The sequence below is a fragment of the Aspergillus welwitschiae genome (assembly GCF_003344945.1).
Source record: "Aspergillus welwitschiae strain CBS 139.54b unplaced genomic scaffold BDQ94scaffold_27, whole genome shotgun sequence".
Lineage (NCBI taxonomy): Eukaryota > Fungi > Ascomycota > Eurotiomycetes > Eurotiales > Aspergillaceae > Aspergillus > Aspergillus welwitschiae.
This window is the reverse complement of record NW_020798721.1, coordinates 315,468-342,328: the sequence shown is the minus strand read 5'-3', so window position 1 is coordinate 342,328 and position 26,861 is coordinate 315,468. Positions and strand designations below refer to the sequence as shown.

Below are 26,861 nucleotides of genomic sequence, written 5' to 3'. Positions count from 1 at the left end.
GGAGTTTATTGCCCCAAGAAGGTATTTCTAACCCCCAGCCAGCGGTTGCAATTACCCCATTGAGCCTCCCCACAGACTCCTCTGCCAGGTTTCTCCCCAGTTTGCTCTTCTGAAACAGCAGTTGGTTCAACCTACTCTCTGCTATGATGTCCCTCAGCGCTGTGGGGTTTTTCTCTGGGGCAGACGTGAACTCGACACCGCCCATAATAAATAGCCCATTGATTACGCACCCTTGAAGAACTTTTTCTCTGGTTATAAAAGCATCCCCAAGATTGGGAAGAGTTGGACAAGATGAAAGTAGCTTCTCCGTAGCTCTGTGGGAAACTGCGAGTTCATTATGTCCTATGTCAAGTGCTTGACGTTGTATACATACAAAAGAATCTGGTGGGGATGTGCTGCACAGACTGTTAGATACTATTAGGGAGCGCTGGCTGCATAACAGAAGTAGATGGTGCTCTAGGCCAGATCGCTGCCATGGAAACCAAGTTACATATAAGAGAGCGTGGGAATCAGCAGAGTGAATATCAAATTCAACAGTTGGGGGCAGAGACAGTTTTGCTAGATGTCTAGCTGGGGGCTATTAAGATAGAGAGGGCTTTGCGGTAAGCCAGATTTCTTTCTTGTGAATATCCCTTGTCTTAGAACTGGAACGTTACTCAGTTACTCATTTTGGAACCGGTTTCCGCACTTTTGTCCATCCATTGCAGTTCGAAAGCCCTCGCGATATTTCCATAATGCTTTATAATGGTATACTGTACACCTGCCATCGCGGTCAGTATTTGGACGGGTGTCTTCTTCGGCTTTGTGTATAGACTGGAGTACAGCATATGTAAGCTTTCATCTTTAGTTCATTCTGCTGTTTTCAGCTTAGCTAGTTGATGTCCTAATATACTCTTATTATTATCTTTCTACTTCTGCAGGTGTATAATGAGACTCTACATCAGTAAGGGTTAATCTGTACTTATGTAATCCCGTGCAGTCAGGTCACTCAATTGAAGAAAAGAAGGAAAGAAATAGGCATCTTTTCAAAGGCACTGTTGTCTAATCTCTTCTTATATATAACCTCTGGAGAAACACCCTCCCTTCCCCGGCCGTGACCTCTAGTTAGCTGAACAGCTGAACTAACCTTCATTAGTATATCGTTAGTATGCTTTTTCAGTCGATTCATATCGTCTTGAATTCTCCATCATATATTCCTTGGAAGGATGTGTTACTGATCTAAATTTCTAATTTATCTACTAGTTTTCTAAGATAGCCATTTGTCTCTGACATTTTCTTAACTCAAGGAAAGGAGGGTCTAATTCTTGAAGGGACTCCACGAATAAGGGTAGATTATCAGAGTTGTACATCTTATATGCGACGTGCTACTTCCAGAGAGTCAGTCTTTTGTATTTACATGATCAACCCCTACGGATATCAGTACACCATCCATTTTGACTCTGATTAGCAGCTCAGCTCTAGAAACAGGCATTTACCAACCACGGCATTCGACTATCCGAATCCTGTGGTAGTACGGGACCCTTCTTAGCAACATCATCAACAAACAGCACCGCATCTAGGGAATCCAAACAATGCTTCACGTGATGAAAGTCGATATCACGCGGGCAGACATGCCGACCTGTCTCCCTGGCGCGCCAATACCGCCGCAGCGCCAGGAGGCAGTGCGCTGGGTGGAAAAGGGCGTCCGTGGCAATCTGCACCCCGTATGGATTCTCCCAGAAAGAGGTGTTCAGATAGTCACCGCTCTGCCGGACTTGCTCCATCTCCGGATACCGTTCCTGAAACCACCGTTGGTACTTCTGTTCACTCTCATCAATGAGGTCGACCGGTACCATGGATTGATCGTCCAACCGGACGAACCACGGCTGCTCCCGTCGCTCCTCCCCGAAATAATCCAAAAAGCTGGACCAGGGACGCGTGAACTGAAGTTGATGCTCGAGGCCGAGACTGTGGCTGGTGTTCCACTGCAGCCAGAATGTGTCCGGGGAGCTGCTGGCACTTGAGCCGCGGAATGTAAGTCGGAGGCGGGCGGACACGACGACACATATCACAAATAGAAGGATTGACAGGCTGATCAAGACAAGCCAAGGGGCACCCCGACATAGGTCCTTCCTGACCTTCTTTAGGACCAATGGATGATTGATGCTGGGCACGAAGGTATTACAAGCTGCAGGGGCTCTTATTATGGAGAGCAAATAGCCAAAATCAAATGACGAAGCGATGGTGAAGCTGAAGCAGGCTGATACGGAATCTGCTTGCAGAAAGAAGTTCGTGGCCCGATCAACAGTTTCCTCGAACGTTAAGAAAGAGTCCTGATGGATAGCAGAGAGCCATAATCTGAATTGGCCATGGCCATTGAGGGAGACTAAGACACCACAGTTGGAAGAGCTCTGCAAGACTAGGCCTTTTGCCCAAGCCTTCAATAGACTCGACAGCGTTGTCGTCGATGATGGAGTGGAATTGCTGATTACTGTGGGTGGTCCACATAGAATACACAGAGTCAACTCCTCATTGTCACCGTCACCTTTCACAGACTGATAGGACCACCTAGCCATGGGCAATAAGCATTGAATGATACTACTCGGACAAGTACAGTCAATCAAGCCATGTGGTCGCCGCTTTAACGCAATATTACCGCAGTATAACAAACAACAAGGCAGAGGAAGTCTGATCAGATGCCTACTCTAGACAAACCCCCACTCCCGGACTGTCAGATTAATCAATTCATGTCAGACACTAGATATAGATCCTAGAGGCCGTGCGCAGCCCGTCCTTGGTCTCACATAAGAATGTCGGGCGTCCGTCGGTGTACGGAGGACGTATGCGGCGTAACAAAACCCCCGCTTTTCCACCCCGATACCAAAGTGTGTAAGCTACCACTCCTACTCGTTGTTGGTCACAAGCGCTACCCCCGATTTGGTTCCTGACCCTGGCGATAAGAAAATCTCTCCACAATGCTTGATATGATGCTCCGAGTCCGATCGAGGCTCCACAATCTTCCCATTGAACCGCGTGCGGAACTGCTTGCGCCAATAGAAAATGCAGTGCAGGGTGTGCCATTGGACACTCATGTGCACCAACGCCGTCGGCTGGTCCGCCAACGCCGCCACCTCACTGGCATCCATGGGAATGGTGCGCTCGCTGTCCGCGTAGTAGATCCAAGTACCGTTAGGCCCGTCGCCCACGGTGTTGAATTCCGCGGCCAACTCGTCGTCACGACAGTGAGGTGGGAGCCAAGCCATGGCTAGGCCGTCGAACTTGCAGTCACGCGAGATGGCCTCGGCGACGGATCCGCCGCAGTCGCATCCTGTGCCGTCACGGTTGTGGGCACTATTTGCGTGGTCGGTATGAGAGGATAGGAGAATGAGGAGGTTGAATGCGCCCCAGAGTGCTAGCGAGTAGAGGAGGCAGGCTTTCATCAAGTGGACGAAGGTTGCTAGCAGACTGGTTCGTGTGTGTGCTGAGGACAAGATCTGCTTATAGCGTGGAGTTGGGTCATGACCTTCTTCGAGTAGGTGACAAGCAGACTCTTCCTCTCTATACATATTGTTGGGACGGATGAGATGAATGACAAAAGGGATGAATTCCAAATGAACGCTGAGACGTAGAATTGAAGCGACACGGACGCGCAACCGATCGTTGATATTGGGAAAGAGGCTACAAGTGTAGAAATGGAAGAGATCGGGTGAATGAATGACTTCCAGCGAAGTGGTCGGCCTGTATAGTATGCAGTAGGAATGAGTGGAGACAGGCAGGTTATGGACAGTAAGATTACCTGTCCAAAGTCACACATCATCATGGGAGGTAGCGTCCACTACATAATGTCAAAAAAAGCCCAGCTGATGAGCATACTACCACACACCTCGACGCTGTGAGAATTCTCTCCTCGTCACTGTCTACTTTCGCGACTACACCCTCCATGGCTCCACCAGACTACTCCCCCTTGAGCCCCACAGCGCACCGTCGTGGTATCAGCATACGAGCCCTAGTTAGCACCATTCTAGCCTCCCTCCTCCTCGGCCTCCTCGTCGGAATTGCGCTAACCACCGCTATCCACCCCCTCACCGTGCCCCAAGTCCTCACCAGCGCCCTCAGCCATGCCTTCACATCGTCCCCACCCGCGGTACCCGTGGCCGGGGGCTTCGTCTTCGACGCCCAAACCGGCGAGGCTAAGTGCGGTACGCACTGGACGGAAGCCAAGCGCCTCGGGTGCCACTTCGACGTGATGGCGTCGCGGTGGTACTCGCCTGACTGCTTTAACCAGGGGGTGCTGAACCAGATGCTGACCGAGGTAGACTTCAGGTGGTATGCTGATCGCGAGCATACCCAAGAGGTGGCTAGAGAGCGGGTGCTGGCAGGCGAGTTCGAGGCTGTCTACCCGGATAACGACTACCACATCATGCACTGCTTGTACCTGTGGCGCCGGTTACATTCTGCCGTGCTGGAGCACCGCTTTCTGGACGACGATGTGTACAGCTATGAGCATACGCTTCACTGTACACGCTTGATTATGCAGTGGCCACGGGGGCTGAATTCAACTACGATTGCGACGTCGGGAATTCCGTATTGTAGGGCGACGCCCATGTGAGGGGGGTTTGAGAAGAGGGGGAGGAAGATAGGAGGATAATGGTCAGACGGGTTCTCTGAAAGGCAGCTTATCGTGAGGGGTTCAATTTGGAGAGTGATTGGGTTCGTTCCTTGAGTGAGATTTTAGGTCGAGGCTGGGAAGGATTATAGTTCCGATATCTTGAACCTCACATGTACTTCCAGGATTTGTGGGCCTTTAGAATGACACGGGAAGATATCTTACTCAGTTCAACTTTCATGCGTTGGTCCTGATAATGAAAGTTATGATGTTACTGGCTAGCTCGTCTATTCCAGGATTCCCTTGCATGAATGGTTAGATCGTTTTGCATATCAGATCGTGGATGCTATAGGTGGATAATGCAGGAGTTACCGGAGTATATCAACTAGAAAATAAGACATACTCTCCACTGCCATGGCAGTAATCATATAATACCGCTAGTGTCGTAATAAGCGGGGGTGCAGACGAAGTATATTGAACAGTAGCAGTAGGATAGATTTCGCTGAATATAAGATGCTATCTGAATGTGTTTCCATGTGCCGAGAACCATTTGGATTTTTGACTAAGAAAAAAATTGGAATCCTCTACCCTGATCTGAGCACTCGATTTCTTCTACAATTCTCTCCACAATGAAGCTTCTCGCAACTCTGATCGCTCTCTCAATTGGCGTTTCTCAGGTAGCCGCCTTGGCGATACCTCGTTCTATGGCCTCAGGCCCAGTCGCCGAAGAAGCCGTGCCTACCTATGACAAGAGATCTATGGCTTCGGGCCCTGTCGCTGAAGAAGCGGTTCCCACATACGACAAGAGGTCTATGGCCTCCGGTCCTGTCGCTGAAGAAGCGGTTCCCACATATGACAAGAGATCCATGGCCTCCGGCCCTGTCGCTGAAGAAGCGGTTCCCACATATGACAAGAGATCCATGGCCTCCGGCCCTGTCGCTGAAGAAGCCGTGCCTACCTACGACAAGAGGTCTATGGCCTCTGGCCCAGTTGCTGAAGAGGCAGTCCCTACCTATGATCGCAAGTGATTCAATCAGTGACGGTTAGTGGAGTTCTAGTTTTCGTCTTTGCTCATTGCTGACTCCCACAAGAAGAGCAGCTGGCAGCGCGGTGGCTTACTACAGCCGAACAGGAGAATCTACCAGCAATTGAATTTGAGTCTTGTTACGCAGGCAGAATGGTTCCCAAAGCACCAAGTAGTTATATGTCTGGATTGAATTGATACTAGTAGTAGTATAGAAAGCAAGTGATACTGAGTGTTGCGTTAGTTACTGTTGGGTTGACTCCCACGTAGATGTGCGTAGTCTGTGTCTGACCAAGTAGGAACCAATTGAAAATGTCTTGTGTACTACGTGCTTAAGCCAACTCAATATCTAGACATAGTGATGTGGATAGTAGTAAGATCTGAGATATGCTTAATAGATTGAGATATAATGCAGTGTCTAGTGTTCATCTTCATGGCCCTCTCCATGCTCAGGAACCTTGAGAGGATCGAAACTGTCCGGCAACAGTCGCTCTGTCAGGTTCCACATGGCCCGCTTATTAGCATACTCCGTGAGAGCATCAAAGTCGACACAAGAATGTGTCTGTCCCCATCCTGTACTCTTGGCCCAAGCCCCCGTCTCGCCCTCCAGGGTGGTATCCGCGGAACACAGAATGCTCTGCCGAAGATATTCAACACAGTGAGCCCGATGCTCTACCTTCTGTGTCTCCAGCATCGCCCACTCTTCTCGAGAAGTGCCCAAGGCGGTCATCAAGATAGACTATAAGCAGAGTCAGTTGCAAATATTGGAGGTTCAACTGACGGCTAAGGAAGCGTACAAGACAGTGTAGCTGGTGATAAACCGCCATTATGTGGCCCTCATAGTGATCGCCTTGTTCGAAGACGTTGTCCATTTTGAATGCAGGGTGCAGGACTTCAAACTCTTCTTCCTCGGCGGATACAGTAATGTAGCCGCGACCAGCTTTGAGAATAAAAGAACACATGTAAGACCAAAATTTCTCTACATGTGTACAATAAGTAGTTGGGATTACTCACGCGGAAACAGGGAATGCCAGTTCCTATGGATCTCTTGCATCCTGGTCTTGTTCCACATCATTTCAGTGTCATGATAGACGAGATTGGGGCCAAGACCGGCGGTATTGCCAAATATGACGGGCTTTCGCGGTACTGATGAAATAAAGGGCGAATTCAGGCATCAGCACACAGAAAGCTTTTGAAAATCATGAAATCATATAGGGGGACTAGGTGATGCCTACGTGTTGGTCCAAAGCTTCTCTTGTCGACTATATCCGTTTTGTGGGAACTTCCGGCATTCGATATCAGAGCCACGACGAGGCAAAACACAAGGAAGCCTTCGAATAGTAGACGAGCATCTGCATATTTCCGAAGAAATGTTGATGTCTTTGTCACTGGTGATGATGCGATTTTGGTCTTGGTTTCATTTAGCAAGCCAGTGAATGGAGAGACAGATTCGATGTCCTTGTCACTATTCTCGTCCCAGTTGTTGGGGGTGGGCAACATGGCTTCCATGATCAAAGTTTGGTGAGAGTCAAGATTAGAACTGTCACGGACTGCGGAATATTATGACTGAGGGAAAGGTAGACGATTCCTGGCGATGCCCTGTGAACAATCATGTTCAATACGGGGCTCCGCTCGTTACATCCGTAATACGCGGTCATGCATATTAAGGCTTATCAGCAAGAACCCTTAAGAGGCGGGGATGCAATCAAGCCTCGTCTTGGCCTGCTTGTTTATCATGCCGTGATAACCGCGTAAGCACTAGTTGGCGTAAAGCCGGACCTCGCAATAATCTGCTCTCTGGGCAACCTCTGAAATCGGAGACGTGTCGTGCCCCTTAATGGCTCTTTCGCAGGTTCCAAGTCTAGTGCACGGAAGACTGCCTTCTTCCTTGGAGGAACCAGACGAGGAGGGAATTTGGACTCCCCTCCAGCTGGCCGCCGCACAAGGCAACCTACCCGAAGTGAAGGCTCTTTTGTCTCAGCCATCAAGCAACCCCAACGAGCCTCCCAGAGGTTACTACGGCCAGACTGCACTCCAGGCGGCCTCGCTCAACGGTCATCTTGATGTGGTCGAGACGCTCTTAGCCGCTGGGGCCGATGTGAATGCTCCCGGGGGCAACAACGGCGGCCGAACCGCCCTCACCCTCGCCGCAGGTGCCGGCCACTTCCAGATCGTTCGCCATCTAGTCATCGCCGCAGGTGCGGACGTCAAGCAGCCAGCCCACAAATACGTGGGGCGCACCGCCCTGCAGGCCGCTGCGGAGGGAGGCCATCTCGAGATCTTACAGTGGCTGTTACAACACCAGCCGGTTACGGAAATCAACGCGCCCCCCGCGAACAACCGGGGTCGGACCGTGCTGCAGGCCGCAGCGTTTGGTGGCTATGATGACATGGTAGAGTTTTTACTTCATGTCGGTGCGGACGTGAATGCACCACCCTGCAGATATCATGGCGTTACAGCGCTTCAGGGCGCGGCCTTCAACGGTCACCGCACCACCGTCCTTCGACTCTTGACAGCGGGGGCGGATGTGAACGCTCCCGGGGGCCGGTACAATGGCTACACGGCGCTGGCAGCAGCAGCAGAAGGCGGCCATGCGGACATTGTGCGACTCTTGCTGGACGCCGGCGCAGATGTCGCCATGGTATCCGGGAATAAGAATTGGACGGCGTTGCGGTTTGCGGTTTGGCGGGGACAGAAAGAGATCGTGCGGCTTTTAAACTAGTTGATGGAACGTATTTCCAGGAATAATGGAACGAAGTAAGGATAATATTTCAGAGAACAAAGTGGGGGCAGCAGACTACTAGAAGGCATTGAGACATAAGATAGATGCACGTTCAGTTAGTGATCTGTATTGGCAGTAGGATACAAGGTGACAAGCCTTGATTCCAAATAAGAACTCCATTATTGACGTTTCTTCTTCATGCAATCAGTGCAGGTAACCATGATTGACATTTGGGTTGTTAATTAGACAAGTCTTGCATATTATCGAAGATAGAGTCTGCTGAGAACTTGCAACATGTCGCAAATATACTTACCTACTTGAATGAAGAGCTGCTGACGCACTTGGATGAAGTTTAGGTTGAACTAGGAAAGAACAGTCTACTCCGGACTATGATTATTGCAGTGAGGATGTAATTGCCTGGGGAATAAGGAAGCGTATTTCTTTGAGTTTCTCTGTCCATGATGAAACGCCTAAAGTTCTGGTACCATTGAGGTCTGTTTTGCTCTATATTAGCAATTTACGCACAAATGCTTCTCCTAAATGTGTATTCGCCATGTAGTATAATATGTACTGTTTCAATATATGCGAACATAGTCGCGGCTGTTTAGTGGAAGTGTTTAGTTTACACGCGATGCCTAGGGCCGGAGAAGATACTAATAGATACATAATAAGCTCCAATTGTATGATAGATTTAAGCTCTAGCGCGCTTGAGGGTATGTCAGATGTAGAATCAAAAGGCCCTCGAAACAATCGTACATGCAGCTCATCCATTGCCAAGCTAGTCCGTGACATGTCTAATGTCGAAAGCACAGAATATTATAACAAAGGCGGTGGCTTGTCAGCCGTGTTGGATGGCATCTTGCCAAGGATCTCATGTCAACTCCATGGTGCTTTCCTTTTCCACATACCGGGACGACGAGGCATACTGTGACCGACAAAATCAACCAGGAAAAGGTCTCGTCCAGATGTGTCGTGCCAACCTTCACAGAACACACAAAATGCGCTCTAATATGAGACTGAATATCAGGATAGACCTTGGGTAAGCCTTCCATGCATATCTATAGTCTCCTGCTCATGTGTGTTTCCGGGTTCATCAAGGTCATTATCATCGTGAGTAAAACGGTTAACTGGCGTCCAGTTGAGTAGCTCCTTCCTCTCACGGTGCAAGAATGGCATGTCAATTCCTGGGGCCTGGAGATTATGCATGGTGCCGTACATGTCGCAGTATAAGTGCGCATGTTCCTATATATGGGTCTGCCACGAGTACTCTATGACAGTCATGGCCCACGAAATGGAAAGTCTCCCTTAAGTCACCGCTTGAGCCAATGGAGTGACCCAGCCACGCAGATGTGTTATTGGCACAAGACCAAACACGAGAGTGGTCAGGCATGGGCGAACTGAATGAATCAATAGCTGGTTAACGCAGGAAGTTGGTCGTGTTCACATCAACCTAGGTGAAGCTGTTACTGTGAGAGCTCAGAACTACTGTAACATAAGCGGTCAAAGAATTTTACATATTTATTGCAGACTGTAGAAAAGTGAAGAGAAAAGAACAACTATGTCTGGAAGAAAAAGGTAGATTTGTCTATATGTCTAAATAGATAACATACATGGGATAAATCTTTACACGTTTTCTCTAATTCCATGATTTATTTTTTCCAGTTATCAGAGTAGAGTAGAGCATGTAGCATGTGCGTGGACCCAATAAAGCCATTGGCATCAAAATTCCTCTTATATATTCAGCATGACAAGAATTCGATAACGGGATTCCAGAACCACAGCTTTTTCATTCTTGTGGGTTGATAAGAACCTTTCGGCCGCTGATATGACCTTCAAACAGGAGGTCTAACGCCTTCTGGGCGGAGCCAAGCCCCCCTTGGAGCCACAATGCCGGATTGGGCCACATCGTGCCTTTCTTCAGTGCAGCCGGTAAATACGCTTCCATGTACCATGTACGCAATTCTCGATTGGCAGCCTCAGATACGAGGGTCTCAGAATATCCCGCCCATACCTTCTCTACGCCTGTAGGGATGGCCTCATCCCCAGGGGAAGGGCTGGTTGAGAAGAATCGGCCTCCTGTTTCGCGCAACAATGCCACCATGCGTTTGGTTGTTGAGGTGGAGCCTATTGCCTCGAAAATCCCCTCGTAAGGCCCATTCTCCCGGATTTCGCGGATCACGTCCTCGTCCGGGCAGCTGTGATCGATGATATGCGTTGGGTTGCGTTTCTCCACCAAGGATCTGTTGGCCGCAGACGAGGTAGTGACAACTTCATACCCAGCATCGCTCGCATATTGCACCGCGAGGCCCCCAACCGCTGATGAACCACCGTAGATGAGGATTTTCTTTCCTAAGGGTGGTGTCGTGCCGGCGACTGGTGGCTTGGAGAGGCCCATGTAGATGGTGAGGGCGGAGACCACGGTCGCCAGATTTGCGATCAAACTGGCGGAATCGGCAAATGTGGTCTCGGGTTCTAGTCGCAGGGTGTTTTGCTCGAGTGCCAGTGCATACCTCTGGAGGGCCCCGAATCGGGGATCCTCGCCTGCTTGCTGGCCCCAGCGAGCCACCACCACCCGGTCGCCAGGTTGCACGGAATTTGTCTCGGGCCCTGTAGAGACTACCGTTCCCGCAAAGGTGAATCCGAGGATGAGGGGTAATGAGATTGGAATAAGTCCAACCTGGGATTTTAGTTCGACTGCCAGCTGGCGGGTACTTGAGCACAGTACCTCTGAATTTTGGCGTCAATAGGGTTAAAGCTCGCTGCTTCAACCCGAACCAAGAGTTCCCCACGGCCAGGTACCCATTGCTCTACAGTCTCGACCTGAACTTGCCCATGAGGGGCTTTGATCCAGCCTGCTTGGTTCGACATATTTTCATGCAGTCAGGTTGAAGAAAAATCAAAACTGGCCAGAGAATGAGGCTTCGCTTAAGAATCTGGAAATCCCCTGACTCGTGACGTGAACTAAAGATGGAAATGATTAATTACCGATCCAATTGCCGGCCCGATGGTTGCACGACGTAATCACGTGATTTACGTTTATAATCCTTTACTACATTCCAATTAGGACTTCTCCCTTGAAGATACTTATATTGTATAGCGTCGGTATGGATGAAGCATTATCATGGTTATCTGGTTGTCTTGGAATCAGAGGACGAGTTTGATATCCTGCGCCAGCAGTAATAGTCTAGTATATAATGGTGCATGTTCGTGATAGTACAAGTCTGTGTTACCAATGACGGAATGAACAAGCACCAATAGTGTAGCGGGGTCCCCACACGTTCTAGATTAATGCTGCAATAACCAGAAACTGATAGTTCCTATAAAAACCCCACAGGGGTACACATTCCAGTCGTACTACTGTACTAGTGGTTCATACAACTTGTCAAGTGTTTAATTGACAAAGATGACGAGGAGAAATGTTGACTGAGATACTCAAGATCACTTGAGATTGTAATAACGTGAACTACAACCTTGTTTGAATTATTGATACAGACCTTATAGCAGTGAAAGCACGACAGTCCTTGACATATAGAGACTATTACCAGAACTTGAGGTTCACCCATGGGTTCCATCTTCGCCATGTCACCACCCCTCTATGTTCACTAGAACAAGGATAGGTATATGCTTTACACTAATAGAGAATGCCTTGATGGTAACAGCACTAAGATTTGGTGCCATATTCGTTCCGCAAAGCTCACTAGTGTGTTTGACTTGTGGGAAATGCAGAGCGGTGACTTGAAAAGCTTTTCTCATACAATCCCCCCTGCTGCACCGTGGTATCTTACAATCATCATATCAAAATACAACTGCCATATACTATCGTCCCGCGGCTATATCGATGTTCAAATCACATCACCATGGTTGATACGGTTGATAGACAAGGGGATGAGTGGCCTGATCGGAAATTTTTTCAAATGGACTCCGGCACATCCTTAGGAAAAGGAAGACGAGTGCCTTAAACCGTAAATCACCCCGAAAGCGGAAAGAAAGCTTTTCAAGGACACGTCATTGAGGAGTTGGGGCCTTGCACATAGGGTCAGGGATGGCTATAACAACGGGTTTCACTACTTCGGCAAACTCATATGCTGTTCTGCTCGCTTACTTCCTCTTCCCCGTCATTCTCCACTTGGTTCGTCAACGCCCGCGCCTGGCGCCGACCCTTAATCAATCTGACGCGCAGGCCTTTCCAGTCAGGGTGCGATCGTCACCGCCAAGCGCTTCGGACCCCTTGATTGTATGTGGGCTTATGCACTGATTGCTCGCCACGATGTTACCATTAGCCCATGCTGGAATTCCATTGGGATATAAAGATATCAGTACCTGCCCCTAATAGTTCTTTGACATTCAGACAACACCATGCGCGCCAGCATTCTACCGTTGACTCTGTCCTTGGTCACTCTGGCAGGGGCGCAACTCTCCGGCCCCGTTGGTCCGCTAGTGGACTACAGCACCAAAGCCAGAAACCAGACCTGCAATATCATCGATTACGGGGCTGTCGCAGATGGTAAAACGGATGTATCGCAGGCTCTACTTGATGCCTGGGGAAACTGTTCCGTGGGGGGACTGGTCTACATCCCACCCGGTAACTACTCGCTGGCCGAGGACGTTGAACTCAAGCACGGCCAGTCCTCTGCAATTCAGCTAGACGGTGTGATTATGCGCGGACACCGCGGCTCGTACCAGATGATCCTGATCCGTGGCTGCAATGACTTCGAATTTTTTAGCGGCAATTCCCGCGGGGCCATTCAGGGCTTTGGTTACGAATATCTGCAGAATGACACCTACGGCGAGAGACTCCTGCGCATCCAAGAGGTTAACAATTTCTCGGTGCATGGATTCGCACTCATTGATTCGCCTTCCTACTACATTGTTTTCGATACGGTCACCAGTGGGGAGGTATATAACATCTTGATCCGCGGCGTGACATCTGTGGGAGCGACAGATGCTATCGACGTATGGGGAGAGAACATGTGGTTCCATGACATTGAAGTGAGCAACGGCGATGAATGTGTCACCGTCAAGTCTCCGGCGCACAATTATCTGATTGAGAACATCTACTGCAATCTCAGTGGTGGGACCGCGATTGGATCCTTAGGCACGGGCACCAACATTTCCGACATTCACTACCGCAATCTCTACATGAACCAAGCAGATGCGTGCTTTCTAAAAACCAACAATGGAGATGGGATTGTCAAAAATATCATCTGGGAGAATGTCATAGTCCACGGCGGTCCGTACCCGCTGGCCATAGACGAGGCCTGGGGAGATGATCGAGGATCCGTAGGAGTTCAAGTGTCCAACCTCACATTCCGAGTGAGTACACGATAATATTTCAATGTCTTAAGATATCCTAATTTGCTTTGTTATATAGAACTGGCACGGAGATTCCGTGAGCGCCTCACGCCCAGTCATCCGCCTACAATGTGACTCCGACGTCCCGTGCTACGATATTACCATCGAAAACGTGAACCTGTGGGCCAACGACAGCAACTATGTGGTTTGGCAGTGCGAGAACGCCTATGGAGATGGGGCCTGTCTCTCTAGTGCAGAGGGAACAAAAGATTTGAAGACCTTTACCAGCAAACAGACTATAACTGCCACCCCGTACGTGACTTGTCCATTTTATCCACAGAAATTGCTAACAGGAAGATAGGTCTTATGCTGCGCCAACCATGGCAGCTGACTTCACCTCTAATCTGCCATCAACGAGCCCTTTTACTATTCCTCCCATGCCGACAAGTTTCTACCCTGGTGCTACTCCCATCTCAACACTCCTACATCTACAGGGTGCGGGTGGCCTCCCGTCAGCATTTCCCGTTTCACATCATCAACGACACCATTGAGTCACTTGTGTGCTAGTAGATGATTTGTCTACAGCATCTTGTCAGGCGGGTCATATACAAGCCTCATTCAAAACGTCTGGTGAAAGCAGCTGTTACTCAAGGTTAATGGAACCCAGGGAAAATAATGTGTATTTCTAATAGAAGATGTATCATTGAAAATGGGCTTGAGTTAAAGCCAGCCTATATCAAGGAACTATACAAACTATCCCATCATTCGAATGACAGTAGACATCATCAGGATTCCCCTTCCGCTGCAGCTTATATTACAGGCCTGTATGGCAGCTTGTATGACATTGAAGAAGTAGAGAGTCCGCATGTTGGTGCGGATTAATGTAGATTCGCACCAAGCTCTTCCACGGTCCTGACAATTTAAGGCACTGGTAACGTTTAACAACCAGACAACGGGTCACATGGGTAACATGTCCGAAAAGACTAATAGTCGAACTAGCATTGAATTTCAATAAGTTTATCAATCGATATATGTTTCTTACGCTCAAGCCGAAGAAGCAGGCATTGGTTACTTTAAGCTTCTTTATAGCCCTATTCAACTATGGCTTATTTCGGAATCAAATCTGTTCTTCGTGCACAACAAAAAGCCAAAGAGCGCAAAAGTCAATCGCCACCGCGATAATGGTTCTGACATTTTGACAACCTCGTTGGATCATAATGACTTCTCGATGAGGCTAGATCACTGCCCTTTTCTCCCGTATTCAGAAATCACATCTAAGCACACACCCCAGAAGCTTCGTCCGGATGGATCATGTCATTGTCAATCCAAGTCATGTAATTCCAGTAGTCAGCCTGTGTACCTTGGCCGTCGACGGTTGCATTCCCCGAAAACTTGGCATTCCAATAGGCACTCCCCTGGGAATCTTTCGCGAAAGCATAGAGCCCGGTGTTGAGAGCTTCATCTCTGTCAGCAAAGGAGTTATTGTACTGTGCCTGGATCGACCATTCGCCGACAAATACGGGAAATTTGCCATCACCGGCTCCATTCTTTGCATCGGCACAGATGTAGTTCGTAATATTCTGACCGGTTGCTCCTCGTCCGGCAAAATAATAGTTGTGCACATCGAATACCAGGTTAGCGGATGTAGAGAAGTTTGGTGACCAGTACTCCTCGCCTCGGAAACTGCCTTGGAACATGACCGGTATATCCGGGCTGATCACCTCAACCTTGTCCAGTACTGCCTGAATGTACTTCAAAACCCAAGCTGCGCCTTCATCGGACAATGCTTCTGGACTCCCGAATGCTGACATATCTTTATTGTCGACGGGCTCGTTGATAGGCTCAATAGTATAAGATTCAGGATGGCTGGAGTTTTGAATATAGGCAATGACGGAGTCGATAGCCTGAAGGGAATAATCCATCGCAGTTTGGTTGTTGAACCATCCATAGTGCCCTGTTGCCTCCCCGAACGCCATACCGTTCACTCCACCTGGTAAGGAGTGTACATCGATGATGATATGCATGGAATGCCTAGTGATAGCATATGTTGCAATGTTGTTCAGGAAGGATACCTGGTTCCCAGAGTACAGCTGGGACCCGGGCACTTTGACCCAAGCAGCATATGTGGTGGGGATACGCAAAGTGTTCACTCCGGCGTTCGCCAACGTATCGATATCCGAGGTGGTGATATAGGTCGCATATCTTCGCTCGAGAATAGGACCACACTGGGAGCCTTGATTCACACAAAGGCCCCATTCATCGTCCGCACCCTTGGAATATTTAGCCCACCAAGTAGTATCGATGGTGCTTTCTTGCTCGAGCCACCCGCCCAGGTTCACACCGTTGGCGATGTAAGTAGTCCAGTTGAGATACTCCGCTGCTGCGAGAGCGAAGCCAGCTTGGAGCACGAAGGTAGGAAGTAGCTTGACCATTGTTTCCGCGTTCTGAGTGAGGATACCTTAGACAAACGATGAACTCGAGAGGTAATTGATAATGACGATGGTGCTTATTGTAAACGGGACATGGTGTCTTCTATAAGTCCTCCATCGCGATGTTCTATAGCTGATCTTCAATTACCGTAATGGTGACAACACGGAAGCTTCTCCGTGTATGTTTGTGGAAGACCACCGAGGTTCTCTACATGAGACACCTTTGCTTCCCATCGTCGCTACGGGGTATATGAAACCGTAAAGGCTCGGGCTATCACTTTGCCGAAAAATAGATGAACGTTGATTATTTAGTTTTAACCGATGTATATTTCTCCATAAAGGCCTTTCCACGGTCAGCTGCCTGCATATTCCTCCACATCCCGAAACACACGGACATGGAGAAATCGAGGTCACTTCAAAGGATCGCCAATGAGACCAGCAAGGCTGATGGAGCTTGGCAATGGCAGTAACCTTGGTTCTTGCCCCTCTGAGTCTGGCTAGTTCTCAAAACACCCCCCTACTACCTCCTACGACAGGCGCCTTTCAGCAAAAGGGTGTACCAGTTGCCGGGTCCGAGGATCGTTCGAATTGGATGTGGTTTCGTAGTCGGGGGAAATTATCCTGAATTGCGTACTGTCTGTATTGAATGGAAATACACTTTATGGATATATTCTGATGCAGTTTGGAAACGCAGAGCTATGCACGGAATCATCAGAAGTACGATTGCCCAACAACTTTGATGAGGCATTTGCCGCGACGGACCCCGCGGGCACCGAGTGCTAAGCTTCCAACTCAGGGTCTGATGCGGATCTGCAGTGGAGCCGAAGAAGGATCCCGCATGCAGTCGAAGATGATCCTCATCTTAGTCCACGTAGCATATGTGTGCATGGGTTGCACGGTAAGGTATCCTGTCTTGGTTAACGGGATCCGGATCACTCGGTTGGTTTCGCGACGTGTGTTTGGCTGTATGGCGTTCCATCCGTACGCCGGGCTTTTCTCCCTACACTTAGCCGCCGCGTAAACGCTTGGTCGGATTAAAGACCAGTCTGGGATGCTAGAACCTCGTACACAACGCTCTGATAGTATTCATAATGTTCGTTCCCTTTTCCTACCGACACCAATGAAACCATTTATGGGCAACGGAAAGTCTGTCGATCTCGAATGTCTCTAGCGAATACGCGACGATGAATGGGCTACTGGATGTGTGGCGCTCTTCAATGAATGAGACTGTCTAATATCACATCATCTCACCTTCTAGGCAGAATTATTTTCATTCGCATATTATTATTCGTCAAAGACAGACTGCCGTTCAGAGAGCAGTCGGAATGTCTGCATGTCCGTGCGACGGGAGAACCAGCAACCAACCTGACTGGCTCAGCAGGCAGCGCTAGGATCCTTGGACAGGCCTTTTCGATTGACAAGGTAAGCCCAGGCCTACATATTTACTGCCATCTGTTTCATTCCACGCCCATCGACCGGGCGCTCCGCCTTGGCCTTCCTCGCCAATACCCGTCCACTCCTGTGTTTCTCACCGTGAAGACTCCGCGGACGCCCCGGTGGTTCTTGGTCACAAATTGAGCTCACATGTAGGTTCTGTTCCCGTTGGGGAGGCTTTACCCCTGGGAGCGGGGTCGAGTGATTTCGAAGGAGGTTGCGCCCCATGAGTGCACGTACAGCTGATAGTCGGTTAGATCTTGGCAATGCGGTTTGTGGGGCGATGACGGAGCACGAATGGCGCCTTGCTCATCCACTCGGGCTCTATTCATGATGGCGTAGGCATAGAATATGAACAGTGTCCAAGAGCACCAGATCATGTGCAGTAAGACGCACGCACAGCGACAACAGGGTCATCCGCCTTCGATATGGAAGCAAACGGCTTTTTACATGCTTGGCAACAACAGCTATTGACCTACTGTATGCCTGTATGTCAGGCAGGAGGGCTAACTTCCTCAAGCAACGCATTAACATCTCGTGGGATCGCGTTGTGGACCTCGATCATGGCTTGACGCACTCGTTGCGTAGCAGCAGCAGCAATGGGCCAGGTTTGTCCCATGGACTTGAGAACACCAAGGTTGAGAGCCAGGTATTGTCGCTGGCTCGTCCCAGAGGAATGCAGGCTCTCGCTGAACATGGCGGCAACTTGGATGACGGAACTGAGGACCAGGGTGCAGGCAAAGAAAGGAGTATGATTAACGACAGAGGTGGACAAGGCAGCTAGCTGAGATAGTCTGACAGACCCCTCAATAACCCTGTGGGTGTGCACTTGCGGGTCCAGGGTCGTGGTGACAAACAAGGCCGGGGATGAGCACATGACCTGGCCTGTGACGGGCAGGAATGCGAGCAGACAGGAGCGTGGGAAGTGCAAATAGATGGTGGCGCAGTGCATCAACATCATCGCCTGTGTCATCAGCTCATCCTGCACGCCGTTGAGTTGAAGCATGCACCGTCGGCGTGGTGGCAGTCGATGGAACCAGGCGACGTTGGCCGCGTTCAATATGTTTAGTGCCTCCTCACTGACGTGCGTCTGACCGGCTCGGAGGCAATTGCGAAGCAGCAAAGCAGCCTCGACGCGGTAAGCGCCTGGGGAGAATTCCACATCACCGCAGAACAGACCGTTTTGTTCCAAATCCGCCAAAGTGGACGGAAAAGGGTTGGGGTCGGAGATGACGTCGCTCGCCTGATACTGACTGGGATCACCGGGAAGAGGCGTGGTGGGTGTTTCTTCCATGTGGAACTGCAAAACCCCATCGACCTGGACAGCCGCCAGCAGCACATCGATCACGACGATCTCCCACCAGGTGCGCCGCAGACTCTCAGCCTGAAAGGGAGCATCCACACGGATGGCGTCCGAGGTCTCCCGACGGTGCAAGCCCAGGTCCAGTGCACCCTGCAGGGCCTGTCCCAGACATGAGCGGGCCTCATGGGCCTGCTGTCGCCCGTGATGTACAATGGTGAGGAGCAGCAAGGCCTGCACCTTTTCGATGGTCAGTTCCGCAGCCTGCACGGCCAGACCGAGAGACTCGCTGCTATCCTGAAACAGCTGCGGGGACAAGTAATGAAGGCTGATAAACTCTATAATGTCTAGCAGGAACGCGGGCGGCTCCGACTCCAGCAGAAGTTGCATGGGGGCCAGGAACGGATGGGCTTGGTGAAAGTGGAGATAATACAGAGAGATCAGCTGCAGCCCTTGATCGCAATCCATGGAGCCCGCATGCTGTGGGTATTCCAGGCTGTGGTACTGCCCGAAAGGACCTGACGAGAAAGAAACGGGATCCAGCGGTAGTGAATTGGAGTTAAGGGTGGGCAGGCTGGCGGTGTCGTGGGGAACTGCTGCTGCTGCTGGGCGACACTTACGACCACGACGGGAGGGCACGAAGCGGCAGGTGAGCCCCAAGGACTGGCAGCGAGCACAGCCAGCCAGATTGCCGTCGCATTTGAGATGTTTTTCTCGGCAGCCTAAACAGGCCACGGGGGCGGTAAGATCCATGGACGATGACAAGATACAATGGGAGGGATGCTATAGTTTTGGTGGTAGAGGTTTATATGTCGGATAAAAATAATGATGAGGGGGGGGGCAAGAAGCAATTGCTGATGCTGACGGGGGAAACTCCCATGCAGCCAATTAGTAACTACTAATTAAATAGTTAGTTTGGTTAACGTTAGTGTTAGCAACCGCTTAGTAGTGATCAGAGACTGCCGGATATTCATTCCTCCGATGACTACAAAACCTAGTAGACATTCATATTGTCTACAATGGCCATTATTCACGTTTATGTAAAATACTTGTCATTCACTAGCTTCAGATAACTACTCTAGTGTTCCCTGTCTGTTGTCTTCTCCCTCTGCCACCTCAATCTCCAATTCCGCATCAATGTGGCTGCTACTTCGACCAACCCAGCAGGCATACTTGCCCGCATCCAATCGCCACTGCGTCACCTGAGCATCGTACCAGCTCAACTCGGATCCCCAGATGGGGATCGACACTTCGCGCGAATCTCCCGCCGGTACAGAAATTTTACAGAAGCCCGCCAGAGACTTGGGGAAGCTCATCTCCCCAGCCTCCCGGATCCCGGCTGACGGCGCTACATATACCTGGACCACCTCTTGCCCGTCGCGGCCTCCGACATTGCAAACGCGCGCCTGGATCAACACAGGCTGAGACTCCGGGGAACGCCCCTCCACGCGACCGCAGACACGAATGTTGGTCAGCTGAAACTGCGTATACGAAAGACCAAAGCCAAAGGGCCAGAGGGCAGGGATCCCTTGGGCATCGAAATGGCGATACCCGACGCGCACCCCTTCCCCAAAGGTGTTGCGGTCCTGCGCAGCCTCTCCCGGGAACCAGGCGTTGGAGCCATGGTCTTCGAGCCGTCGAGGGAAGGTAATCGGGAGTCGACCGCTGAAGTCGCAGTCGCCGAGCAGGGCGGCCGCCAGGGCATGCCCGTTTTCCTGCCCCTGATACCAGGCCATCACCAGCCCCGAGGCAGCATCGACCCACGGCATGGCCACGGCGCTGGCCGACTGCACGACCACGACGGTGTTGGGATTCGCGGCACAGACAGCGGCGACCAGCTCATCCGTGCGACCGGGAAGCTGCATCGTTGCGCGGTCGCCTCCTTCGCCCTCCGAATCCTTGTTGTGGCCCACCACCACCACCGCCACATCGGCCTGCCGGGCGGCCGCCACGGCCTGCGCCAGCATTTCCGGCTCATTTTGCTCCAAGGCCAGGCCAACCCGGAGCCCGGAGATCCGCGGGAATAGCGTGTTGTCGAACGCCTCTACCACTGGCAGCGTGACCACGTTGTCCACCCGCAGCTGGTAGGCGCGGCCCGCTTCCAGATACACGCTGGCTGTCTTATCTGCGCTGGAGCAGCCCAGAAATCCGCCCGTCAGACCGGTCCACTCCGTGTTGTCGATTAACAACTCGTCATTAAGGAATAGCTTGGCTTTCCCGGTGTTCGCCAGGCTCCAGGTATAGCGACCCGACTCTTGCGGAGTGACCACCCCGGTGGCACGGTAGGAGTATGGCCGGTCGTCCAAAACGGCCGGGACATCACCATCACTAAATAGATAGACGAGCGAGTCGTCCCACATACTGGACGCTACCACTGGTCCCTCCAGCGCATGACCCTCAAAGAAGCTGACCTGCCAGCCCTTCCGGGACCCGTCTGGGACAGTCAGGAGCTTTCCCAGTAAAGGCGGACGCAGGTTGCTCGGGATCCCCGGCTCGTAGGAGACCTGCAGCTCTGAGTTGGCCGCATGAAGGGCATCGCGCAGACAGGCTTCCGGAGTCGAGACGTAGAAAGGGTTGACAGCGGCGCTGCCGGCACCGCCCGCGGTGGGTTGACAAGCGTTGGGCCCAATGATGGCGACTCGCTGCAGCGTGGTCGGCTTGAGAGGCAGGATTCCCTTGTCATTCTTGAGCAGGACGAGCCCACTTTGAGCCGCATCGCGCGCGATTCGGTGAAAGATGGGGTCATCCGTAGCTTCTTCGGAGTGTTCGGCGGACTCAGTAGCGTTTCCCAGCAGGCCTGTGCGCTCCAGGAGCTGCAAGAAGCGGCGGACACTCGGGTCGACAAGTGCGGCCACCTCGACCTCCCCAGCTCGGATGGCAGCCAGCAAGCGTTCTCCGCGGCGGACGGCTGGACCCGGCATCTCGAGGTCAGTTGTGGCGCGCAGGCTGTCAGCTGTACTATTCAGCCCTCCCCAGTCGCTCATGACCAGACGGTCAAATTGCAGCTCTTGCCGCAGTAGACGGGGTAGAATGTGTGGGCTGATGTCGGCGTGCAGGCCGTTAATCTTGGGATAGCTAACCATGGCCGTCCAAGGCGTGCTAGCCGGGTCGTTGAGAACCATCGTGAACGGCTTCATGTAGACCTCACGTAAAGTGCGTTCATCAATGGTTTGATCAACGTTGAATCGCCGCGTTTCAGTATCGTTGAGGATAAAGTGCTTCATACATGCGCCCACTCCGTGTGCCTGAATACCTCGGATCATCGCCGTAGCGATCACTCCCACCAGATAGGGATCTTCGCCATAACTCTCGAAATTCCGACCACCTAGGGGCGAGCGCGATAGGTTCATGGTGGGTGCCAACAGTACCTGGCAGCCCTTTCGGCGCGCCTCCTGCCCCAACACCCTTCCGACTTGCTCTACCATCGCTGGATCAAAGGTAGCAGCCAGGGAAATTCCACACGGTATCCAGGTGGTCAGGGAACCGTAGGTCCACTTGGAGCCCCGGGCACCGGCTGGTCCGTCCGTCATCTTCAGGCTGGGGATGTGTAGGCGGTCGATGTTAACGGTTTCCCACATGTTCTTGCCCGCCAGGAGGGCCACTTTCTCCTCCAGCGTAAGGGACTGGAGCAGGTGGCGCACTTGGGAGGAGACTCTTTCCTCATGAGGCATTTTGGCAAGCAAACCGGTTTGGAAGAACCAGAAATGGTTGATTTTGGGGATGCTGGTGGCAGAGTTCGGGGGAAGGAGAGGGTAATTGTTCTTTTCTGGTCACCATGCACTCCATTTCTGCATCTCTACAACTCTGCATTCCCGCCCCCACGGGGAAGAATATGAACTTTCTGTCCGGATTTCCTCCTCGGGTGCTCCGGTGTGACAAACCGATCATGTTACTATGTGAAGATGCTTCACAGGTGATGCCCTGTTAGTCCCGGCGATATAGTGGAGAATCAGTCGCCGAATTAGTGGAGGCTTCGGATCCGCCGGGTCCACTGGGCCCGCCATACAGGATTACCTCTCCTGGACAAGATCCCGACTTGGACATGGTATGAGGCCTTGATCCCCCGCGGCTCAAAGGTTAGGGTTTAACTGGTATGGATGTGACACTGAGGATCGTGTTGGACCCGCCCTCACGAAGGAATCTTGGTCTTCTCACGGGCCTACCACGACCATGGCCCACCTCTCAAGGAGTCCTTCCCCGCGGGGAAATTGTTTCGCTTCCTACGAGCCCTAACGAGGCATCAAGATGCTCCGACTCTGGTCACTACCACGCGCCCGATAATCCCTCCCATTAAGTCCCTATTGGGGTGAAGGAAGACTTTTGAAACGCTAAAGTCAGCACTGGGAGTTTGCTTGTCGGTCAAGCTCGATTCTGCTCGTATTTGGCGTGATTTAAAGCTGATAGCATTTCCCTCTCTCGTAGAATAGAAGTAGAGTCCGCAAATTCTCTGGCCTCAATCGAGGACTGTGCTCGCGAGGGGACCTGTCTAAGCTCTGTCTTTAATCTTCCATCCTTCCAAGCATGTCATCTTCCAACCCTCCACGGGAGGTCCCCTGGCTCATCTGGGTCGTGGCTATCTTCGGCTCCGTCTCATCCGCGGGCTTTGGCTTCGATCAGGGCTGGTGGGCAAGTATGATGAGTTCGACGCAATTTACCCGTGTCTTTGGCTCCTACGACCCAGCCCAGCAGGCCTGGTCCCTCAGCGATCGACAGCAGTCCCTCGGCACGGGTCTGGGCTATGTAGGGGTCATGCTCGGGTTGGTGTGCGGCACACCACTGAACGAAAAATTTGGACGACGGAACAGTCTCTGGCTGCAGTCGGCGGTGGTGACTGCTGGGGTCGCCATTGAAGCATCCTGCCAGGACAGCTACGCGCAATTCCTGGTGGGCAAGGCAGTCGTCTACTTCGCCGGTGGCATCGCTTCGACAGTCATTCCGGTCTACCAAGGAGAGTGCGCACCTCAGCACCTCCGAGGAATGATGACGAGTCTATACAATGCCTTCCTGATGGTAGGCGGCTTTTGTGCCGCCCTTATCGTCTACCTCTGTCGCCATGTGCCGAGCGACTGGGCCTGGCGTAGTGTCGTGGTGGCGCAAGTAGCTATTCCCGCCATGGGGTGGCTGAGCCTGCCCTTCCTTCCTGAATCCCCATACTGGCTACTTCGCCGTGGCCGTCGTGCTGCCGCCATCACCAGCCTGCGCCGGCTGCATGCCCTGGATGCCGCTGCCGCTGAGGCCGAAATCATTTCCATCGAACAACAACTCGCACTGCAGCAACAGCAACAACAAGAGAAGGAGCTCGGATCCTGGATGGCCTGCTTCACAGACCCCATCCACTTCCGTCGGACTCTCATCGCTGTGGGCGCGCAGATCTTCCAGCAGGCCCAGGGAATCTCCTTCGTGGCCAACTATCAGGCCGTTTTTCTGGAACAGGTCGGATTCCGCCAGGTCCTCTTAATGTCGGTGATTGTCTATATCATCGGCATAGTCGGCAATCTGACGGGGATGTTCATGGCTGACCGCCTGGGTCGTCGTAACGTGCTCCTCCCGGCATCCGGCCTCCTCGGATCTTGTATGCTGACCATTGGCGGCCTCACCACCCCCTCCACATCCTCATCTTCCCTCTCCATCGCGGTGGTGGTCATGCTCATGCTTTGTCTTTACCTTCCAGAGCACATGGGGTCCGTTGGCCTGGGCAATCACCGCCGAAATCCCACCCACAGGGACCGCCGTCCGCGAGAAGATGGTTACGCTGGCGGGGTTTTCGGCGTACGGCACCGGATTGATCATCGTCTTTGTGAATCCCTACACTCAGTCCGCTATTGGGGGTAAGGTAGCCTTCATCTACGGCGCACTGTCCGTTGTCGCGGCGGCATTTGTGTGGCTGTTCGTACCGGAGACCAATCGGCGTTCGTTGGAGGAGATTGACGAGATGTTCGTCGCCCGAGTGCCACCGCGTGAGTTCGGGATCTATCAGTGCCAGAGCGGTGCATTCGATGCAGAGAAAACCGTGGATGGAAAAACATCAGTGGATGAAGAATGTGTCTGAATGAATGGTTCAACATGATATTGGGAATGGATAGAGGCTAATAGTTATTGTAACCACAATATCACGAAGAAGATCATTGATGCAAACTGTTTTGCGTCGAACTGCCAGCACAGTAATAGCTGAGCGACTCACATATTAGTTTGGAACTACTCATGGGATTCAGAGAATGATTTTTATCAGTCTGTCTTCATTATTGATGAATTCACTCGATTTAATTGACATAGTTATTTCCCCTAACACCGGGACTCCCACGCAGACCCTGTCAAACAAGGATTCAGAACATTTCATACAACCCCACTCATTCACTGGATTCGGGTCGCAGCGTAAGCGCTGTGCGCGCGTATGCGACTTCCCAGACGGAAAAACAACCAAGGCAGAGGTGCAAAAGCAGCGGCCAAGAACCCCAACAAGCTAGATGCCCAGCTATAGCCCAAGTTATGGTACACTAGAGGTGCGAGGCTCTTTTAGTGACTGACTAGGGAGTGAATTTGTACGAGTGACCTACTGGCTACCGTAAAAAGAGGAAATGAGCCGCCAATGCCGTATCTCAGTAAGCCATTAGCGGCCAGCGCAGAAGCTCCGAACTTGGCCCCATACACCCGGGTGAGGTAGAGAGCAGTCGATACCTTGCGACAGGCAATAGCGTCAGCGTCCGGGTTTCAATGTTGAGTGAGACGAGGATATGCCAACTTACGAATACCATAATATTGGAGCAGCCAAAAAGACCGATCGCGACGATGCTGCTCATCCAGTGTACATGACTAGTCGAGGTCCAGGCAAACCAAAACAGAGCAACTGGCATCAACGGGCCGCCAATCATGGCAGCCCACAAGACGCGCTCTGGGGGCGGGGCGATTCCTCCTCCCGGATGAAGCCGGAGATGCCGCGCCATTGTATAGTGGTCCGCCACCAGCAGCCCGACACTTCCAAGCAGACAACCCAGGGCCAACGCAATAAAGACCAGTCCGCATTGGCCCGGGGTGAAGCCGTACACATCGGTGTAAACGAGCGGAACACAGGCAAGGAAACAGAACAAGACAGAGAAGTTAAGGGAGGAATACATCGAGCACAAACTCACAATTGGCTCGGTGAAGATCATGTACACTGGTCGTGCTAAAGTCACCGTGAGCATCATCTGGATCCCAGCCACACCCGGTGGAATTGGGCTGGGAGGGACTGGAAGTCCAAGCTTGGCAGCACGGCGACGGATCAGGGGTTGGGCATAGGACTCCTGGGCCCCCATGCTGAAGATCCAAAAGGCTGCCCCGAGAAATAGCGTTGTCCACTGCGACCAGCGCCAGTCCTTGTACTGGGCGATCCAACCCCCAATCAGCGATCCGATGGCCGGGCCCAGGAAGGCAGTGGTCATGAGTAGGGTGACACCGCGCCCGGTAGCTTGTCCACTCCACACGTCCATGATTGTGCCCGCCCCGACGGCCAAGGGCGCTGAGATGAACATCCCCGCTAGCAGACGACACACAGCGAGAGTAGCTAGGTTGTGAGCGAAACCAGCCCCGAGGATAAAGAACATAGCAATGGGCGTCATGACGAGGTAGATGAAGCGACGACCGTAGGTCTCACTGATGGGCGCTGCAATCATGGGCCCGAATGCCAGGCCATAGACGTACATGGCGAAGGGCACCAGAGATTTGGTAGTCGAGGTGTGGAAGGCCTCTTGAACATGGCTGTGGGAGGGAGAGTAGATAGCCAGCGCGAACGATCTATCAACATTGCAATGTTAGGATTAGTATCAGTAGTCTATGGAAGGCGTCTTCGTCTCCGCGTACGTGAACTCACATCAACAGACACAGAAGCGACGGCACAGCAGTATTGTAAATCTTTTTGAAACGACCCCAGTTCTGAGCATTAGCGGGATCATCATCCCATAGGGGCAGTGATGATGAGGGTAGAGCGACCGTCTTGGGTTCACTGATGTCCGAGCTGCTGGATCGCATGATGGCTATGGCGGTCGCATTTGATCTGCTTCATCATCTTAAGCAAAACGACACTCGATCGCTTTATAGAA

General features: G+C 51.7%; 11 protein-coding genes across 11 annotated transcripts; 4 read left to right on the top strand and 7 right to left on the bottom strand.

Moving 5' to 3' along the window:
* Window positions 1–1,238: 1,238 nt before the first annotated feature.
* BDQ94DRAFT_161078 (uncharacterized protein) lies at window positions 1,239–3,921 on the bottom strand (the record flags this gene model as incomplete). The annotated part of the gene is made up of 4 exons (XM_026769313.1): window positions 1,239–1,364; window positions 1,476–2,577; window positions 2,887–3,412; window positions 3,915–3,921. 4 exons carry the CDS (start codon window positions 3,919–3,921, stop codon window positions 1,239–1,241), a joined length of 1,761 nt encoding a protein of 586 aa, XP_026623921.1.
* A 1,293-nt stretch (window positions 3,922–5,214) lies between these two features.
* On the top strand, window positions 5,215–5,613 carry BDQ94DRAFT_172663 (uncharacterized protein; the record flags this gene model as incomplete). Its single annotated transcript, XM_026772003.1, has 1 exon — window positions 5,215–5,613. The coding sequence occupies one exon, from the start codon at window positions 5,215–5,217 to the stop codon at window positions 5,611–5,613; it is 399 nt and encodes a 132-aa protein (XP_026623920.1).
* A 414-nt stretch (window positions 5,614–6,027) lies between these two features.
* Window positions 6,028–7,118, bottom strand: BDQ94DRAFT_172662 (oxidase ustYa family protein; the record flags this gene model as incomplete). The annotated part of the gene is made up of 4 exons (XM_026772002.1): window positions 6,028–6,348; window positions 6,407–6,588; window positions 6,624–6,755; window positions 6,845–7,118. The coding sequence occupies 4 exons, from the start codon at window positions 7,116–7,118 to the stop codon at window positions 6,028–6,030; spliced, it is 909 nt and encodes a 302-aa protein (XP_026623919.1).
* A 240-nt stretch (window positions 7,119–7,358) lies between these two features.
* BDQ94DRAFT_65342 (ankyrin repeat domain-containing protein) lies at window positions 7,359–8,506 on the top strand. The gene has a single exon (XM_026776263.1). The coding sequence runs from the start codon at window positions 7,447–7,449 to the stop codon at window positions 8,329–8,331; it is 885 nt and encodes a 294-aa protein (XP_026623918.1). The 5' UTR covers window positions 7,359–7,446; the 3' UTR covers window positions 8,332–8,506.
* Window positions 8,507–10,117: 1,611 nt separating this feature from the next.
* On the bottom strand, window positions 10,118–11,199 carry BDQ94DRAFT_180917 (zinc-binding alcohol dehydrogenase family protein; the record flags this gene model as incomplete). The annotated part of the gene is made up of 2 exons (XM_026773769.1): window positions 10,118–11,008; window positions 11,044–11,199. The coding sequence occupies 2 exons, from the start codon at window positions 11,197–11,199 to the stop codon at window positions 10,118–10,120; spliced, it is 1,047 nt and encodes a 348-aa protein (XP_026623917.1).
* A 1,488-nt stretch (window positions 11,200–12,687) lies between these two features.
* BDQ94DRAFT_161074 (RGase C) lies at window positions 12,688–14,174 on the top strand (the record flags this gene model as incomplete). Its single annotated transcript, XM_026769312.1, has 3 exons — window positions 12,688–13,644; window positions 13,703–13,935; window positions 13,985–14,174. 3 exons carry the CDS (start codon window positions 12,688–12,690, stop codon window positions 14,172–14,174), a joined length of 1,380 nt encoding a protein of 459 aa, XP_026623916.1.
* Window positions 14,175–14,847: 673 nt separating this feature from the next.
* On the bottom strand, window positions 14,848–16,242 carry BDQ94DRAFT_180915 (glycoside hydrolase superfamily). Its single transcript, XM_026773768.1, has one exon. The coding sequence runs from the start codon at window positions 16,053–16,055 to the stop codon at window positions 14,898–14,900; it is 1,158 nt and encodes a 385-aa protein (XP_026623915.1). The 5' UTR covers window positions 16,056–16,242; the 3' UTR covers window positions 14,848–14,897.
* Window positions 16,243–17,392: 1,150 nt separating this feature from the next.
* Window positions 17,393–17,720, bottom strand: BDQ94DRAFT_148134 (uncharacterized protein). The gene has a single exon (XM_026767144.1). It carries the CDS (start codon window positions 17,712–17,714, stop codon window positions 17,487–17,489), a length of 228 nt encoding a protein of 75 aa, XP_026623914.1. The 5' UTR covers window positions 17,715–17,720; the 3' UTR covers window positions 17,393–17,486.
* Window positions 17,721–17,852: 132 nt separating this feature from the next.
* BDQ94DRAFT_180911 (putative beta-glucosidase precursor) lies at window positions 17,853–22,589 on the bottom strand. The gene is made up of 4 exons (XM_026773767.1): window positions 21,145–22,589; window positions 19,902–21,114; window positions 19,407–19,569; window positions 17,853–19,238 (listed from the first exon to the last, which is right to left on the bottom strand). Exons 1-4 carry the CDS (start codon window positions 22,455–22,457, stop codon window positions 17,980–17,982), a joined length of 3,948 nt encoding a protein of 1,315 aa, XP_026623913.1. The 5' UTR covers window positions 22,458–22,589; the 3' UTR covers window positions 17,853–17,979.
* Window positions 22,590–23,307: 718 nt separating this feature from the next.
* Window positions 23,308–24,835, top strand: BDQ94DRAFT_172655 (and other transporter-domain-containing protein; the record flags this gene model as incomplete). Its single annotated transcript, XM_026772001.1, has 2 exons — window positions 23,308–24,442; window positions 24,510–24,835. 2 exons carry the CDS (start codon window positions 23,308–23,310, stop codon window positions 24,833–24,835), a joined length of 1,461 nt encoding a protein of 486 aa, XP_026623912.1.
* A 302-nt stretch (window positions 24,836–25,137) lies between these two features.
* Window positions 25,138–26,790, bottom strand: BDQ94DRAFT_161070 (MFS transporter; the record flags this gene model as incomplete). The annotated part of the gene is made up of 4 exons (XM_026769311.1): window positions 25,138–25,280; window positions 25,341–25,461; window positions 25,530–26,556; window positions 26,633–26,790. The coding sequence occupies 4 exons, from the start codon at window positions 26,788–26,790 to the stop codon at window positions 25,138–25,140; spliced, it is 1,449 nt and encodes a 482-aa protein (XP_026623911.1).
* Between the last annotated feature and the right edge of the window lie 71 nt (window positions 26,791–26,861).

What these genes read in the sequence shown, in the direction of transcription:
- BDQ94DRAFT_180911 (XM_026773767.1), bottom strand. Translation starts at nt 22,457, where the DNA reads ATGCCTCATGAGGAAAGAGTCTCCTCCCAAGTGCGCCACCTGCTCCAG. An exon ending in ATGCGGAATTGGAGATTGAG is followed by an intron (nt 19,570 to 19,901) that starts GTGGCAGAGGGA and finishes CCAAAACTATAG; the next exon opens with CATCCCTCCCATTGTATCTT. An exon ending in CGTGCCCTCCCGTCGTGGTC is followed by an intron (nt 19,239 to 19,406) that starts GTAAGTGTCGCC and finishes ATTGCGATCAAG; the next exon opens with GGCTGCAGCTGATCTCTCTG.
- BDQ94DRAFT_65342 (XM_026776263.1), top strand. Translation starts at nt 7,447, where the DNA reads ATGGCTCTTTCGCAGGTTCCAAGTCTAGTGCACGGAAGACTGCCTTCT.
- BDQ94DRAFT_180915 (XM_026773768.1), bottom strand. Translation starts at nt 16,055, where the DNA reads ATGGTCAAGCTACTTCCTACCTTCGTGCTCCAAGCTGGCTTCGCTCTC.
- BDQ94DRAFT_148134 (XM_026767144.1), bottom strand. Translation starts at nt 17,714, where the DNA reads ATGGGGCGCAACCTCCTTCGAAATCACTCGACCCCGCTCCCAGGGGTA.